The following is a 16929-nucleotide window of genomic DNA, read 5'->3' on the forward strand; positions in this document are numbered from 1 at the left end:
GCATATCCCCCACTCTACCATTACCACCAAGCCAGCGGATCAACCCTGGCTCAATGAAGAGCGCAGGAGGGCATGCCAGGAGCAGCACCAGGCATACCTAAAAATGAGGAGTCAACCTGGTGAAGCTACAACACAGGACTACTTGCATGCCAAACAGCATAAACAGAAAGTGATAAACAGAGCAGTGGCCCCACAACCAATGAATCAGATCTAAGCTCTGCAGGCCTGCCACATCCAGTTGTGAATGGTGTTGGGCAACTAAACAACTCACTGGAAGAGGAGGCTCCACAAATATCCCCATCCTCAATGATGACGGAGGAGCCCAGCACAGCAGTGCAAAAGATATGGCTGAAGCATTCGCAACAACCTTCAGCCAGAAGTGCCAAGTGGATGATCCATCTTGGCCTCCTCTGAAGGTCCCTAGCATCATGGATGCCAGTGTTCAGCCAATTCGATTCACTCCACGTATATTAAGAAACGGCTGAAGGCACTAGATACTGCAAAGGCTATGGGCCCTGACAATATTCTGGCAATAGTACTGAAGACTTGTGCTCCAGAACTTGCTGCGCCCCTAGCCAAGCTGTTCCAGTACAGCTACAGCACTGGCATCTACCCGGCTATGTGGAAAATTGCCCAGATATGTCCTGTACACAAAAAGCAGGAGAAATCCAACTCGACCATTTACTACCCCATCAGTTTACTCTCGATCATCAGTAAAGGAATGGAAGGGGTCATCAACAATGCTATCAAGTGGCATTTGCTTAATAATAACCTGCACACTGATGCTCAGTTTGGGTTCCGCCAGGGCCATTCAGCTCCTGACCTCATTACAGCCTTGGTTCAAACATGGACAAAAGAGCTGAACTCTCGAGGTGAGGTGAGAGTGACTGCCCTTGAAATCAAGGCAGCATTTGACCGAGTGTGGCATCAAGGAGCCCTAGCAAAACTGGAGTCAATGGGAATCGGGGGAAAACTCTCCACTGGTTGGAGTCATGCACAGCACAAATGAAGATGGTTGTGGTCTTTGGAGGTCAATCATCTCAGCTCCAGGACATCATTGCAGGAATTCCTCAGGGTAGTGTCCTCGGCCCAGCCATCTTCAGCTGCTTCATCAATGACCTTCCTTCCATCATAAGGTCAGAAGTGGAGATGATCGCTGATGATTGTACAATGTTCAGCACCATTTGCGACTCCTCAGTTACTGAAGCAGTCCATGTCCAAATGCACTAAGACCTGGACAATATACAGGCTTGGGCTGAAAAGTGGCAAGTAATATTCGCGCCACACAAGTGTCAGGCAATGACCATCTCCAAGAAGAGAGAATCCAACCATCGTCCCTTGGTGTTCAGTGGCATTACCATCACTGAATCTCCCACTATCAACATTCTGAGGGTTACCATTGACCAGAAACTGAACTGGACTAGTCATATAAATACTGTGGCTACAAGAGCAGGTCAGAGGCTAGGAATCGTGTGACGAGAAACTCACCTCCTGACTCCCCAAATCCTCTCCACCATATACAAGGCACAAATCAGGAGTGTGATGGAATGCTCCCCACTTGCCTGGATGCGTGCAGCTCCCACAACACTGAAGAAGCTTGACACCATCCAGGACAAAGCAGTTCACTTGATTGGCACCACATCCACAAACATTCACCTCCTCCGCCACCGACGCACAGTAGCAGCAGTATGCACCATCTACAAGATGCACTGCAGGAATTCACCAAGGCTTCTTGGATAGCACCTTCCAAACCCACGACCACTACCATCTAGAAGGACAAGGGCAGCAGATGCGTTGAATGCCACCACCTGGGAGTTCCTTTCCAAGTCACTCACCACCCTGACTTGGAAATATATCAACGTTCCTTCACTGTCGCTGGGTCAGAATCCTATAACTCCCTTCCTAACAGCACTGTGGGTGTACCTACACCACATGGACTGCAGCGGTTCAAGATGGTAGCTCACCACCACCTTCTCAAGGGCAACTAGGGTTGGGCAATAAATGCTGGCTCAGCAAACGAAGTTCATATCCTGTGAATTAATTTAAAAAAAATACTTTTAACAAATTCCCAGACTGATCTCCATAAAGGCAACAGCAACCCATAGACTTTAAGCAGACACCAGGCAAAGCATTTTCACCTTACAAATTCAAAATGAGGTTCCTTTTACTTTCGTTCCTCAGGAGACAGTTGTAGGCTTACAGCTGCTTTGCTCTCACATTGCCTCTGCCCTGCACTCTCAACACTGCTGTCTCTTATACCCAACACAGCTCATCGAATGTAAATTCTCATTGTATCACCAGCCCCTTTAAACTCCACCTCTTCTAACAATAAAACCTGTTTCATAGTACCAATTTTATTAGTAATATAAACATTGCTTGGTCCCTGCTAGCTAGGTGCCAGCATTCACTCCCCTTCTTGAATGCTCTATTCAACAAAATGCAAATACAATCTACCTCTTACATTCAAAACTAGTGCACATCAAAGCACAGACTAGCCGGCTTTAATCCAATAAAGACACACCCACAGACTAAACCTCTATTTTAAAAGAAAAATAAAAATATTTTCCAATAATATATACATTAATAGCTTCATGACAACTGATTCCCTTGGGATGTACTGGTTCCCCTGGAAGGGTACAGGATTCTTTGGGATCTTCACAGAAGATTCCCTCCGTCCCCCACTGATGTTACTGATTAACGGAATCATTCATGGAGCATTTGAGAAACCTCCCAGTTTCCCAAATGGCCAGTTTGCCATCAGAGGTGATGTAGAGTCAGGAGGGAGTAGCCCTGGGAGTCCTCAACATTGACTCTGGTGTCAGAGGACACAAACCCTGTTATGATTACAACTCTCAGCTGATGAATCAGTACTCCTCCATGTTGAACACCTCTTGGAAGAGACACTGAGGGCAGCAAGAGCCCAAACTGTAGTCTGGGTGAGGCATGTCAATGTTCATCACTAAGAGTGACTTGGTAGCATCACTACTCTCTCAGCTGGCTGAGTGCTGAAGGCTGGGCCTGTGGCAGGTAGTGAGGGAACCATGAGGGGAATACCTTCTTAACCCTACCTTTACCAATGAACTGTCGCAGGTGCATCTGCCATGACACCTCTTCCAAGAGGTGTCCAACATGGAGGAGTACTGATTCATCTGCTGAGAGAGAGTGGTAGGTTGACACCAGAGTCAATGTTACGGATTCCCAGGGCCACTCCCTCCTGACTTTACATCATCAGCTGTCACTTCTCGCAAACTGGCCATCTGGGAAACTGTTAATATCTCTCTGGATACTGTTGTGTTTTGAGCTGGTTGAATATACATTAATGTCAGTTGAACTTTTGGACAACTAAGTAGAAGGTTGAGCTCAATGTGAGTTTGTGATGTAGTGTTTGGGAGATTGCGAACTTGCACGCTAGCACAGAGAATAAGGAGGAAAAAGAGTCTGACCATTTCTAGGGTTCACTCTTGGCTTCAGTAAATAGTTGAACCAAACAACAAAAACAATCTTGGTTAGCTCCCTAATATGTGCTAAGTTAGCTGACCTCTGCTGAGGGGGCAGTTGAAATGGCCTTAGCACCTCAAAGCATGGAGTGGAAATTCAGATGGATTTGTTCATTGACCTGCACTGGGTTTGTGCTTATGTACGGACCTCGAATCAGGACATGACCATGGTTAGTTGGCTTGCCCTTTGCCCTCGCATTGTTCAAAAGGCTGCTAATATTTGCTGCCAAAGCTCATGAATAAAGGATACTGGGATGAGTTACTGAGGTACTGAAGGCAAGAGAATGAAGAGATATAGGAACTGGGTGAGTAAATGTCATTAGCCTATTTGCTGAGTTGGAGAGTAAACACCAACATGGACTGATTGGACCAAGGAATTTCCTTTTCTTTTGATAACCTCTGTCTTTCTGGGAGGGTAACCATGGGGGCTGTAACTTTGGAAGGAGTGAATTCCTTCAAGAGAGTAGTTGGGGGGAAAAAAAGTAATAATGATTCCTGTTTTCCTTTTTTGGAACCAAGTTAATGTCTTCCCACTGTCCTCAGTCGAGAAGACAGATGAATAATTTGATCCCAGGTCACCTTCTGAAACAGACTTTCAGTCAGGAGCTTCTTCCTTCTCTTTGAGAACCTGCCTAGCCTTTGTTCAATACAAATTCACACAGCTGCATTCTTAATGAATTGCTTAGCAGACAATGTAGCATTGCATACTGAGGTGTCTGTACATGTAGTGCCACGAGGCCCCAATACCAGACAGCTCCACTTGTTTCAACCACGCCTTCAGTCTTCTGATCATAGTGTCTAGATGTCGTACAAAACATCCAGCTGCAGGCTGATGTTTGGTGGCAAGTATCACAGTCGAGGTTAAAAATCGTCTTCATGAGTCAAAAGCTGATGTTTATTAAGCAACCAGATGACAATTGTTCAACTTTGACTCCACAAATTGATGATAAATAATGGCTTGCTGTGTATATGGTATTTAACTTTCCTCTAAACCCACAACCCTTTCTTCCAGAACCAGGTTTGTGAGAGTGGTGAGGAAGTCTTGGATGAAGGGAGCAATGGCATCAATGAACAGGCCAGCTACGCTGTAAACAAACTACGACAGTTAAATGAGAAACTAGAATACAAGAGACAAGCTCTGGGCTCCATCCAGAATTCACCAAAACCTGACAGGAAGGTATGATCCAGAGTCCAGTTGTTCACTTGGGTTTGAAATATTCCTGGGTGGTTTCTGCTGTGGTGGGAATTTTATTGTTGTGAATCTTTCAGTTGATTTGGATGCACATCTTTTTGTGGGATCTTTGAGTTCCAATATGTAGCAACCATAATGTACCAACTGTCACCACAATTTCTGGTCAGATGTGTCCTTTTGGTTCCTTAAATGCACATGGAGCATAAATTAAAAATAATTCAGAATGGACTTCATATGAATATGAGAAAAGGAGTGGCCATTCAGTTCCTCACACCTATTTGGCCATTCAATTAAATTATGGCTGAACTGTACCATAGCTCCATTTAACCACTGTTGATCTGTCCTCCATGATACTCTTATCTAATAAAAAAAATCTGTCAATCTCTGTCTTGAATTCACGCCCTCAAATGCAGTTGTATTTGCTCTGTCTTGGACACGTTTAGTTTGTGTCAGTCATTAGACTGTCTCGCTCATTCATATTCAAACATTTGCTCTGTAAAGAAGTAGCGCTCCTTAACTGTTGCTAGCAGTAGTCTGGTCTCTGATGAAAGAGGGACTTCACAGAGGGCAATTGGCACACCAGTATTATTTTACCCCTCATTTCCCAAGGAGAACATGGTTTAATTAAAAGCCAGCACAGATTTGTTAAAACCCAACCCTGGTTAATTAATTTGATTAAGTTTTTTGATGAGGGTTATGGGGTTGATATGGTATATATGGACTTCCAAAAGGAGTTTGATTAAGTGCCACATAATAGACTTGACAGCAAAGTTGAAGCCCATGGGATAAAAGGGACAGTGGCAGCATGGATATGAAATTTGCTAAGTGAGGAAACCGAGTAGTGACAAAAGAAAAACAGGAAATGCTGGAAAAACTCAGGCCTGGCAGCATCTGTGGAGAGAGAAACAGAGCTTTGAGTCTGTATGACTCTTCAGAGTGGTGGTGAAAGGTTTTTTGCATTGGAGAAAGGTATGTAGTGGGGTTCCCCTGGAGTCGGTACTAGGACCACTGCTTTTTTTGCTCCATATTAACGACGTAGACTTGGGTGTGCAGGGTATAATTTCAAAATTTGTAGATGACACAAAACTTGGAAGTATTGTGAACAGTGAGGGGGATGGTAATAGACTTTGCGGGTATTGACAGGCTGGTGGAGATGAAATTTAATGCAGAGAAGTGTGAAGTGATACATTTTGGTAGGAAGAATGAGGAGAGGCAATAGAAAGTAAAGGTTAACAATGCTGCAGTAACATAGAGACCTGGAGATACATGTATGCAGATCATTGGCCGCAGGGCAGCTTGAGAAAATGGTTAAAAAGACAGATGGAATCCTTGGCTTTATAAATAGAGGCATAGCATGCTAATGTATAAATTAAGGTTAAGTGTATACAGGTGGAGGACACACTAAGGATAATTACTTGTGCATATAAAAAGAGACAGTAAAATGGAAGTTGTGCATACTTTCCGCTACCCAACGTCCAAAGCACAGGAGGAGATGGTGGTGTAGCGGTGATGTCATTGGACCAGAGGCCAAACTAAGGCTGTGGGAACCTGGGTTCAAATCCCACCATGGCAGCTTGTGGAAAAACCTCTTTAAAAGGGGGTTAATCATTAGTTAATTTGATTTAACAAAAGAGTATAAAGAGACGCTACCAATGTCGTGTGGTTCGATGGTAGCGCTTCTGCCTCAGAGTTTGACGATCATGAGTTCAAGTCCCACCTCTTGAAGCTTGACGACTAAACCTAGGCTGACTCTCCCAGAGCAGATAACTGAGAGAGTGCTGCACTGTTGGAGGTGCTGCCTTCTGGATGCAACATTTTATTTACAACCCTGTTTTCCCCCTCAAGTGGACATAAAAAAAATTCTATAAAGGGACGCTTATTGACCCTGCTGGGGGCTGTAGAGTTGGGAGCTAAACATTTGTAATGTTTCACTTTGCGAATAAATCTAAAACTGAGTACAGATTGCCTTCTGGTCATTTCCTTCACCAACTGGTTGTTAGAAGTTTAACATAGAGTTCAAAAACAAGGAAGTTATGATGAACTGTTTTTTAAAAATGCTGATTTGACTCACCTGAAGTATTGTTTTGAATTTTGGGCACTGTACTTTAGGAAAGATGTGAAGGATTAGAGACAGTGCACTTTGAAAAACTTTGAGAGTGGTTCCAGGGATGAGGGACGTCAGTTAAGTGTATAGAGTGGAGAAACTGGGGCTATTCTTTCTAGGGAAGAGAAGGTTTAAGGGAGATTTGAAAGTAGGGCTCAAAATCATGAAGGGCCTGGATGGAGTCGACAGAGAGAAACTGTTCCCATTGATGTATAGTTGAAGTGCCATCTACAGGACAATGGACCAAGAGCTGGAAAATAGGACGAGGCTGGAAAGCTCTTTTTCAGGCAGCAGAGATCCGATGGGCCAAATGGTGCCATAGATTCTGTCCCTGAGATGTTGTAAATCGTCTTCCTCAGGAGATGACTGAGGTGAGGAAGATAATGGATCAACTTGCTCATCAGCTGAGCTGGAGATGAAGTAAACTTTGCTGCCTTTTTCTTCCATGTTTTAATGAGCTGAAGTTCTGAATCTATAAAACCCCATTGAGAACATTGTAAATTGATTGTTTGAAGTTGATGTGAAATGATCTCTCCCTGCTTGAAGACTGGTAGCTTCACCTTTTATTGCCATCCAAAGAAACAGACATTGAAGAGCAGTCATTATCACTGTTTGTTTGTTCTAAAATAATTTAGAATCTAGTTTTTAGATCCTACCCAGTTAGGTATTGTAACTCTGCAAATGAATACTGCTAATATCTCTCATTTAGATTGTTACAAAGCTGAAGGATGAGATCTTCACAATGGAGAAAGAACATGATGACCTCCAGCAGCACATTGCCCGGACGGACTGGTGGTGTGAGAACCTTGGGCAGTGGAAAGCTACCATCAGCAGCAGTGAGGTGGGTTTGTTCAAATTATCCACCACAGTGCAGATCACTTCGCCTGTCTTATTTCTCATTGATTGTCGTCCAATTTATAGAAGTGGGTGCTGTGCTGTGGTCTTGGTTTGTATTTGATTGGTGTGTCTGCTACATAAAATTAGCTGCCTTACAATAATGCAATCCTTGCGATGTGGAGAGGTGATCGCTACCAGTTGTTGATGGCTGGACGGGCGAAGCTGGTGTAGCTCCCAATGCTAGGGAATATTAAGATGGTATGTGATTAATGGAGCAACTTTCCTTTTACACTCTGAGACAAGCTGTTCCAATCGACCATGTTTAAAGCCTATGAACAAATGCTAGTGGCATGTAGAATTTGACCTCTGACTTACTTAATGGTGCTGTGTTTTCTCATTACTGGAGCACTGATTCATACAATGCTTGGCAGGTAGCTTTTACATTGAATTTACAGAGGCTGAATGTCACTTTTATCAAGCACGCCAGCTCTGTGATTCATAATGAAGGATGTGCAAATATTAATTTTAGTTATGTTTTGTTACAATTTTTACCAGACATGGATTGCTCATGCGCAGCAATGGCGGGAGCTAAACTGCTGCGTTTTTTTTTAAGGCGGGGATGTATAAGCTGCTTTTTGTGGACAGTATAGATGCACAGTGGAGTCTTGGGCCCACCTGTTATGGTCAAATTAGTGATCCCATTATTTTGTATATGTTCAGCTGCTGGCAGTAATAAATCTTGGGCGCTTTTGATTTAGGATTTATCAATTCATGAGGCAACAGTGCCAAAAACTGCCCTGCATGGACCAGCAGCAACAGTTTAGTTTTTTAATGCATTTTCCATTTAAATCAGCACCAGGAGACTTTTCCTGAAGTTTCAGCTGGGAAGAGAGTGCGAATTGAAATGATGTTAGGTTGCCTCGGGCTTCAGAAATAATGCTTCTGTGGATTTCTTGACGTGACAGCAATACTGTTTTTAAAAAAAAAAGTCACGTATAAAGCAGGTGGGAGGTCTCGCAGAAAGGTTTTTCTATGGTAATTTCAATATAACCGTGTAGTGCTAACTAACCAGAATTTGGATAGCAGCTTGAACAATGAAGACCTTCCAATTTAAAAGAGTAGGCGTCAAAGTCAGTTTAAGTGTAATTACTTTATGCAAAAGGAGTGAATGTTTATAATAAATTGTCAAGGGAGGCAGTGGAGGCAGGTTGCATCATGAAATTCAAGCTAGAGTTGGATAAGTAATTGGAGGAAAAATTGCTCGGGAGATGTGACGTATTGTGGGATATGATATTGCCTGGATGATGGGACAAGCGGAATGGAAATAGTCTTTACCAGTCATGTTTACAAATAACTAAATGTAAAGCAGTAAAATTACTTCTAATAATAAAAACAGAAAATGCTAGAAAAACTCAGCAGGTCTGACAGCATCTATGGAGAGAGAAACAAAGTTAATGTTTCGAGCCTGTATGACCCTTCAGAGCCACACAGGTCAGACAAGGGTCATACAGATTTGAAATGTTAACTCTGCTTCACTCTCCACAGATGCTGTCAGCCCTGCTGAGTTTTTCCAGCATTTTCTGTTTTTATTTCAGATTTCCAGCATCTGCAGTATTTTGCGTTAATCTTAAAATTACTTTTAATTTGTATTAATGGGCGATGCAGTACAGTATTGTTCCAGTTGCAATATTGCTATTATACAGGCGCAATAATTGAATTACTTTCTTTTACAAGTCCTAGTGAACTAGTAAATTGCCTATGAAACATAGGTTTTCAAGTAGGCTCCTGAGCAGATCCCAGGAGTAATCGAGTATCAGACTTTACACTATATTTCTCAGAGGTCTTTTGAAATGTTTAATTACCAAACTTTTCCTTTTATACAGTTGAGGTGAGGTTTGCCATTAACTAGGTAATTTTGTGATCTTAACCTACCGGTGAACAAGAGCTCAACAACAATGCAGAGATGATCTGCAGCCAGTGGCCAAGAGAAACACTGCATGTGCTCCAGGCGACTTCATGCTGCATGTGTAGTTTTAGCTGGTCCACTTATGTTGATGGCTGTTTCAGAGGGGCGTCCTTTCCTTTGGAGAGGAGCACTTTGTATCCTTCACCCAATTTGGCTTGTAGAGGAAATGAACTCTTAAAAACGGAACCATTCTTGAGTCACAGTCAGCAAAAGAATAGCACCAAACAAAACCCTTGAAGTTATATGAGTTTTTATGGTAAAATTATAGGTTCTTAAATATTGAGACATCGCCATAGGCTATTATCCCAAATGAAGGAACAATGAAATGAAGTGCAAAGTTCTAACATAGATTTTCTATTCCATTGTTCTAAACTATTATCGAAGAACATTGTGCGTATTTTAATTTGTTAGGGGATAATGCTTCCTCCTTTTGTTGAGAAACGTAAGGAGGCTTGTTATAATTAAAATCATGATCTCTGGGTGCCTGATGTCGGGTCCCTTTTGAAGGATCTGTTTACAAAGCCATCTCTAATTGTAGTTAACTAACAGTTCACTGCTGTGAACTCTTTCAATTATTGCTGGGACTACCATTTTGGAATTTGGTCTCCATACTTTTCCATCGCTATTAATCTAGCATCCAGATATTTTTCTATACAGGGGAAATGTTTACAGCTAAAAAGACACCCAAAAAGAGTTTAATTCTGAGCACCAGGGGCAGAAACTTCTGTTCAGCGTGGAGGGCAGGCCCTGCATGCTGACGCATAAAATGGCGCGCAATGACGTTGGGTGTGCATACAGATGTCAATGCGCTGTCTCGCGATGTTTTGTTTGGTGGGCGTGCACCGGAGTCGGCTGCGCGCCCGCCGATAATTGATAGGCCTATTAAGGCCACTAACGAAGTAATTAATTTCAAGTTTACGCTGCCCGTCCAACCTTAAGGCTGGCGGGCAGGCAAAAAGGCCAAGCGGCCTTTACATTTTTTAGGAAACCTTCTCCACGAGCCGGGTGAGGTTTCCTAAAGCTTTCACGAATTAAATAAAAAGTTTTTATGAAAAATAAAAACATGTCCCATCTCATTTGACACAGTCACACGAGGGGACATGTTTCATTAAATTTTTATGACATTCATTTATTTTTTTCAAAAGCGTTTCAATCTCTGAGGCAGCTCCGTGCCTCAGGGAGATTGAAGCGCTGTCTCGCGCGCCTGCATGTGAAAGAGCGCTGGACCCGGCTCTCCCTTCTCCCCCCACCTGCACAAATAGCGCTGCTACCGCTCGCATATTATGCTGGGCGGGCCTTAATTGTCCTGCCCGCGTAAAATGTTGGTGCGGAGCCGATCGCGGTCAGCTCTGCGACCGCTCCCGCCGAGCCCGCTCAGTGTGGGAAAGATTCAGGCCCTGGTCAACATTTATCCATCAAACAACATTGCTAAAATGGATTATCTGCTTATTTGCTGTATGTACGGCCTTCCTGTACATCAATTAATCACCTCATTTCCCCTAATTACAAAAGTCACTGCACTTAAAATACTTTGGGATGTCCTGAGGTCCTGAAAGGTGCAGTTATAAATACAAATTTGTTCTTTCTAGTGATTCTGAGGAGGAGTGATGTCAGCTGATGTCTGATACTGGATTGAATATATATAACCGTACTTTGATTTAACAATTTCTACAACCCATGATAAACCCACGGCTGACCTGCCCCAGGCCTCAACTCCTCTTTGCTGCCAGCTCCTCAAAGCCCTCAACTCCCTGATATTTCAAAAATCTATCTACCTCCTCTTCAATGATTTAGCCTCCGCAGCCCTCTGGGGTAGAGAATTCCAGACATTCACTACCTTCTGAGAGAAGAAATCCCTTCACATTTCAGTTTTAAATGAGTGTCCCCTTATCTGAATAACTATGTCCCCTAGTTCGAGATTCCCCCACTAGTGGAAACATCATTCAACATCTACAGGCCTGGGCTGGATCGAAAAAATTCTGAATAACTGGTGCTTCCGAACAATAGATTTCAGACTGTAGAGATTACAGTGTATTGTCAGCTGGGGTGCTGTAACTGAGCTCCAGGTCATTGTCAACTCCTTCTCGAAAGCATACAAGAAAATGGGCCTTTCACTAAACATCTGGAAGACTAAAGTCCTCTTCCAACTAGCTCCCACAGCACAACACCACCCTCTAACGATTAAGGTCAATGGTGAGATCCTGGAAAATATGGACCATTTTCCATGGACCATGAAGGGACACCTAGACAGCGAAATTCATCATTGCCTCCAATATACCAGCTCAGCTTTTGGCCGACTGAGGATAAGAGTATTTGAGGACCAGGATCTCAAACCTGAAGCTGGGTCATGGTTTACCGGGCAGCAGTGATTCCAGCACGCCTGTAAGCTTCGGAGACTTGCAGCAGGCACCTCAAAGCACTGGAGAAGAACCACCAGTGGCACCTTTGCAAGATCCTCCAAATCCATTGGCAAGGAAAGTGGTCCAATAGCAATTTCCTCTCCTAAGCCAACATGCCCAGTATCAAGGGGCTAAACACTCAAAATCAGCTCCGTTGGGTTGAACATATTGTTTGTGTGTCTGACATTGGATTCCTGAAGCAACAGTTGTACCCCGAACTCTGCCGCAGCAGGAGACTCTGGGAGGACAACAGAGACACTTTAGAGATGTCCTTAAAGCATCCTTGAAGAGACCAAACATACTAATTGAGTCCCTGGCTTGTGACCGACCAAAATAGGTTTGTTTGGGAAGGCAGCAAACACAAAGAAAGACTTCGTTGGTAGTAGGCAGTGGTGAAGTCAAGGTGTCAGAGAGTATAGGAGCCTCCAACCAACCAACCTTCCCACCCTTTAAGCACCACTTGCCCCACATGTGGCAAAATCTGCAATAGTGCATTGGACTTATCAAAGCACTGGAGAAGCACCGCCAGTGGTGCCTTTGCAAGATCCCCCAAATTCAGTAGCAAGGAAAGTGGTCAAACAGCAGCGTCCTCTCCTAAGCTGATGTGCCCAGTATCAAGGTACTAATCACTCAAAACCAGCTCCACTGGGCAGGACATGTTATTTGTGTGTCTGACAGTGGATTCTCATCATCTCAGAACCCATTGAACCAGAATGGAAGCAAGTCATCCTTGATCCTGAGGGACTGTTGAAAAAGAAGCTGTAACAAAAGCAAACTGAACAGATGAAATATTAAACCATCTGATTTATTAAAGCTCACTGGTTATAAGAACCTGTGGGTAACTTTAGATTTTATAGCGAATTCTGTGCAAGGCTGCTGAAGATGACTTGATGGGACGCTGACTAATTTACACCTTCTCACTTGTTGGAGAATCTGTCCTTGTTGTGTTTGAAAATACAGGGCAGAATTTTCACCATGGTGGACAGGCGTGTGCCTGACCCGCTCGAGCGTGACGTGTGTTGACAACGGGTGGGTGTCCCGTCATAAATGCACACTCGCGCGATAGTTCGGTCGGTGGGCGCACGCGGGAATCAGCAGCGCGCCCACCAACAATTAAAAGGCCTGTCAAGGCCATTAAAGTATCAATTACGTTAAATTTTTCGCTGCCTGTCCAACCTTATGGTTGGTGGGCAGGCGAAAAGGCCTGGAAGCCTCCTGCTCAGGTGGGATGAGGTTTCCAAAAGCAAATAAAAAAAAATAAAAGTTTTAAAATTTAATTAATAACACGTCCCTGCTCATGTGACAGAATCACAAGAGGGGACATGTTTTATAACATTTTTCAATTCTTTTCAAAAAAACTCTCCCCCCTCCCCCGCCCCAAGGCAGCTCTGTGCCTCAGGGAGATTCTGAAGTGCGCACTTGCCCCGCTTGCACTCCCTCCCCCTACCCGCACAGGCAGCGCTCAGCACTGCGGCTCGCGTTTCACGCTGGGTGGACCTTAATTGGCCTGCCAGCGTGAAATTGCCTCCCGGCATCGATCGTGGCTTCCCGACCACCTTCCCCTGCCGAGCCCGCCCGACAAGGGCTAAATTCTGCCCATAGTATTCAGCTGATCAGTGTACTATTACAAATGAAATTGCACATTTCTAGAGTAAGTGATTCCTCACTCAATTGTGGTGTCTCAGAACCTGACATTTTCATTACCTTTGGGAGTTTATTAAAAATAATTGTTGCTAAAAAATGAGCAACAAAACTGACATTGTGTGTGGCAATCTGCGAGAGAACGACTGCACTAAATCACTTGTGACTATCCTAGAATTGTGTCGAGTTGAGTTGCCTGCAAGAGTAATTTTGTTCTTATGTAGGTGCACAGACTAATGCAAAGGGAAAACGCTGTTTTGATTCTTACTGAATTGCATTTGCATATTGTCAACCTTTCATTCCTTTTCTTGGGCAGGTTGTGGAAGAAAATGGGGAGCAAATGCCCTGCTACTCAGTCACAGTGCAGTTGAGTCCATCTGATCCTGAACATAATGGCTGGGCAGTTACCAGGAAGCTAAGCGAGTTCCAGACGCTACATAGGAAACTCTGTGAGGTACCTGTCACAAATGTCATCCTATGTGACTGCGACAAAGGCCAGTTACCCTTCCTCATCCTTCTCAACCTGTTTTCAGCCTTTGACACAGTTGAGCACACCATCCTCCTCTGAAGCCTCTCCACCATCGTCCAGCTGAGTGGGACTGCATTCGCCTGATTCCATTTTTATCTATCCAGTTGTGGCCAGAGAGTTACTGTCTATGGCTTCTCCTCCCATATTCCCATACACTTACCGCTGGTGTTCCCCAAGGGTCGATCCTTGCCCCTGCCCTCCACCCTCCTATTTTTTGTCCACGTGCCTCCCCTTGGCGGCATCATCAAAAGGAGGTATGCTGATGACATCATCACATTGGGATATTCCCCCACCCCCTTCCATCCTCACTCACTTGTAGATTGTTAAATCTCTTGTCTGGGGGTCCTAAACGAGAGAGAGAATGAGTGACAGTGGAGGATGAGTCAAGAAAGCAGTTCTGAGTGGATGTTTCTATATTCACATTGCAGCCATGTTTTTTATATTGCATTATGTTGTATTGGCAGGGCTTTTGACACAGTAATGTCTAAAAGTATCTGTATACATGTCCAAGTTTTGAAGAAATAATAGGATCCTTGTATGCCCCTAACATTGCTGTCCTTTATCATACAATTCTGCTTATTAAATAAGAAGTACAGCCTGTATTTCAGCTCTCTTATTTTCCTGTATTGTGATAGATCAAAAATAACCACCTCCTTCCATCAATCTGTATACTAACAATGGTTATTTGTAATAAAGCAGTTGGCTTTGTTAGACAGCCAGGTTACAAATGCTGCTACATTTTACGTGCATTATTAGCTTGAAGTATTATGTTGGATTTGCCATTTGTATGTCTCCTTTAGTATCTTGTATTCTTTGGCATCCCCTCTTGGTTGCCTCCTATCAGGGATTAATTTGACTGGGTTTTCTGCATAACCTGAACCCCTGACATTAGCCATCAGGCTCGAGATTCTTCTCTGAACTGACTTCAGAACTTGAATATCACCTCCCTTTGGGTCTATGACTGAAACAGACACAGTGCTTGAGGTGGAAATAAAGAAGGAAGACAGCAGTAAAATGCCCATTGCGCCGCCTGCATTTTGTTACTTTCATGTGATTGTAGTTATGATAATGAGCAACATATTTATTGCTTTGGGGTCTCCAGTTCTGTGCAAATGATGTGAGATATTCACTGTAAATACCAACTGGAGAAACAGATCCCTGTAATGTAATTGAAGAGTGAATTAAGTTTATGTAACTCTTAAATTTAGCCCTGTGATGATGTAGCATTGTTACAGCAGTAATTATCTGATTTTGTGTTTTGCAGTGTTTCCCAATATTAAAGAAAGTGCAGCTGCCTTCAATGAGTAAGCTGCCCTTTAAATCCATTGACCAGAAGTTCCTGGACAAGTCAAAAAATCAGCTGAATAATTTTTTACAGGTCAGAGAAACAGAAATTGTAACTCCACTAACATCATTAAGACAATTGTCAATGGTAAAATGAAACTGGACACATCCAAGTTTCATAATATGAGCAATTTCTATACCTTGGCGGTAACAATTTATTCTACAGATATTTTAGGCTTATTGCAGACTTTCACACTCTGCTTCCATTTCCAGCTGTACCGCTCCCAAGTTGGGTAAATTTCAGACTCCACTTGCTGGAAAGGTTGATTTTACAACTGCCACACCATAACGTAAGGAATAGGCCATTTGGCCCATCGAGCCTGTTCTGCAGTCAATGAGATCATGTATGATCGGATTGTGGCCTGAGCACCACTTTCCTGCTGGTTCTGCACACCTCCCTGCCACCCTCCATCCCATAACCCTCGACTTCCTTGTAGATCAAAAATCTGTGTTATTCAATGACCCAGCTTTCACCTCTCTCTTGGGAAGAGAATTTCAAACACTAGCAACTCTCTAAGAGAAGAAATTCCAGCTCATCTCTACCTTAAAAGGGAGACCCCTTATTTTGAAGTTGTGCCTTCTAGTTCTAGATTCTCCCATGAGGGGAAACATCCTTGTAGCTTTTACCCTGTCAAGACCAGTGGTAGGTGGCCAGTGGCCATTTACTCATTCTTCTAGCAGAGGACTCAATCGATGAAAAAGGTTTTCAAATTACGATTTTTGCAATGATCTGATTGTTACTGTTTAAGTTAAACACTAAAAGCAGATTATACGTCCGGGTTAAAAAGATTTTTAAGAAACCAAGTGGAGCATCTTTTTTCTGCCCTGTTTGCATGACATTTTCCGAAGCATCGAAATGCTGGAGTAAAACCAGTTTCTAACTTGTCTCTATCAGTGAGGATTATTGTTTGAGTAGAGAGACATCATTAAAAATAATGACTTAGAATATTTATTGCAAGTCATTAAGATCCACACTGAGGTGGTTTTAAAAGTCAGATCAAAACCACAGCCTCAAATGTTTCTGACTGTGAAAGTGTTTGCTGACTTATGAAGATGACTCACTGAGGCTTACTTTAGAAGTTTGATGTTGATTAAGATGTTATGGCTATAACAGAGAGCTGGCTCAAAGAAGAGCAGGACTGGGTATTAAATATTCCTGGATACAGGTGTTCAGAAAAGATAGGAAAGGAAGAGAAGGGAAAGGGATGGCAGTATTTATTAAGAATGTTGCAGTGCTGGACAGAGGAGTCAAGGATAGAATCTGGCTAGAACTAAGGAACAAAAAAGGTGCACTTGCATTGCTCAATGTAGCCTACCAGCTCGTAGGAAAGATATAGAGGAAGAAATTTTCAAGGAAATTACAGAGAGGTGCAAGAATTATAGAGTAGTTATAATGGGGTCTTATCCAAATATAGACTGG

At 43.2% G+C, this 16929-nt stretch overlaps 1 protein-coding gene across 1 annotated transcript in view; it reads left to right on the forward strand.

Moving 5' to 3' along the window:
- Positions 1–16929, forward strand: part of snx25 (sorting nexin 25) — a 253050-nt gene that overhangs the window by 204063 nt on the left and 32058 nt on the right. Inside the window, exons 11-14 of the mRNA XM_078562219.1 lie at positions 4510–4674; positions 7503–7634; positions 13953–14090; positions 15430–15543. Of these exons, the coding sequence (XP_078418345.1) occupies positions 4510–4674; positions 7503–7634; positions 13953–14090; positions 15430–15543 (549 nt within the window). The remainder of the gene's footprint in view (positions 1–4509; positions 4675–7502; positions 7635–13952; positions 14091–15429; positions 15544–16929) is intronic.

Source organism: Cetorhinus maximus, chromosome 2 (genome assembly GCF_964194155.1).
Source record: "Cetorhinus maximus chromosome 2, sCetMax3.hap1.1, whole genome shotgun sequence".
Classification (NCBI taxonomy): Eukaryota; Metazoa; Chordata; class Chondrichthyes; order Lamniformes; family Cetorhinidae; genus Cetorhinus; species Cetorhinus maximus.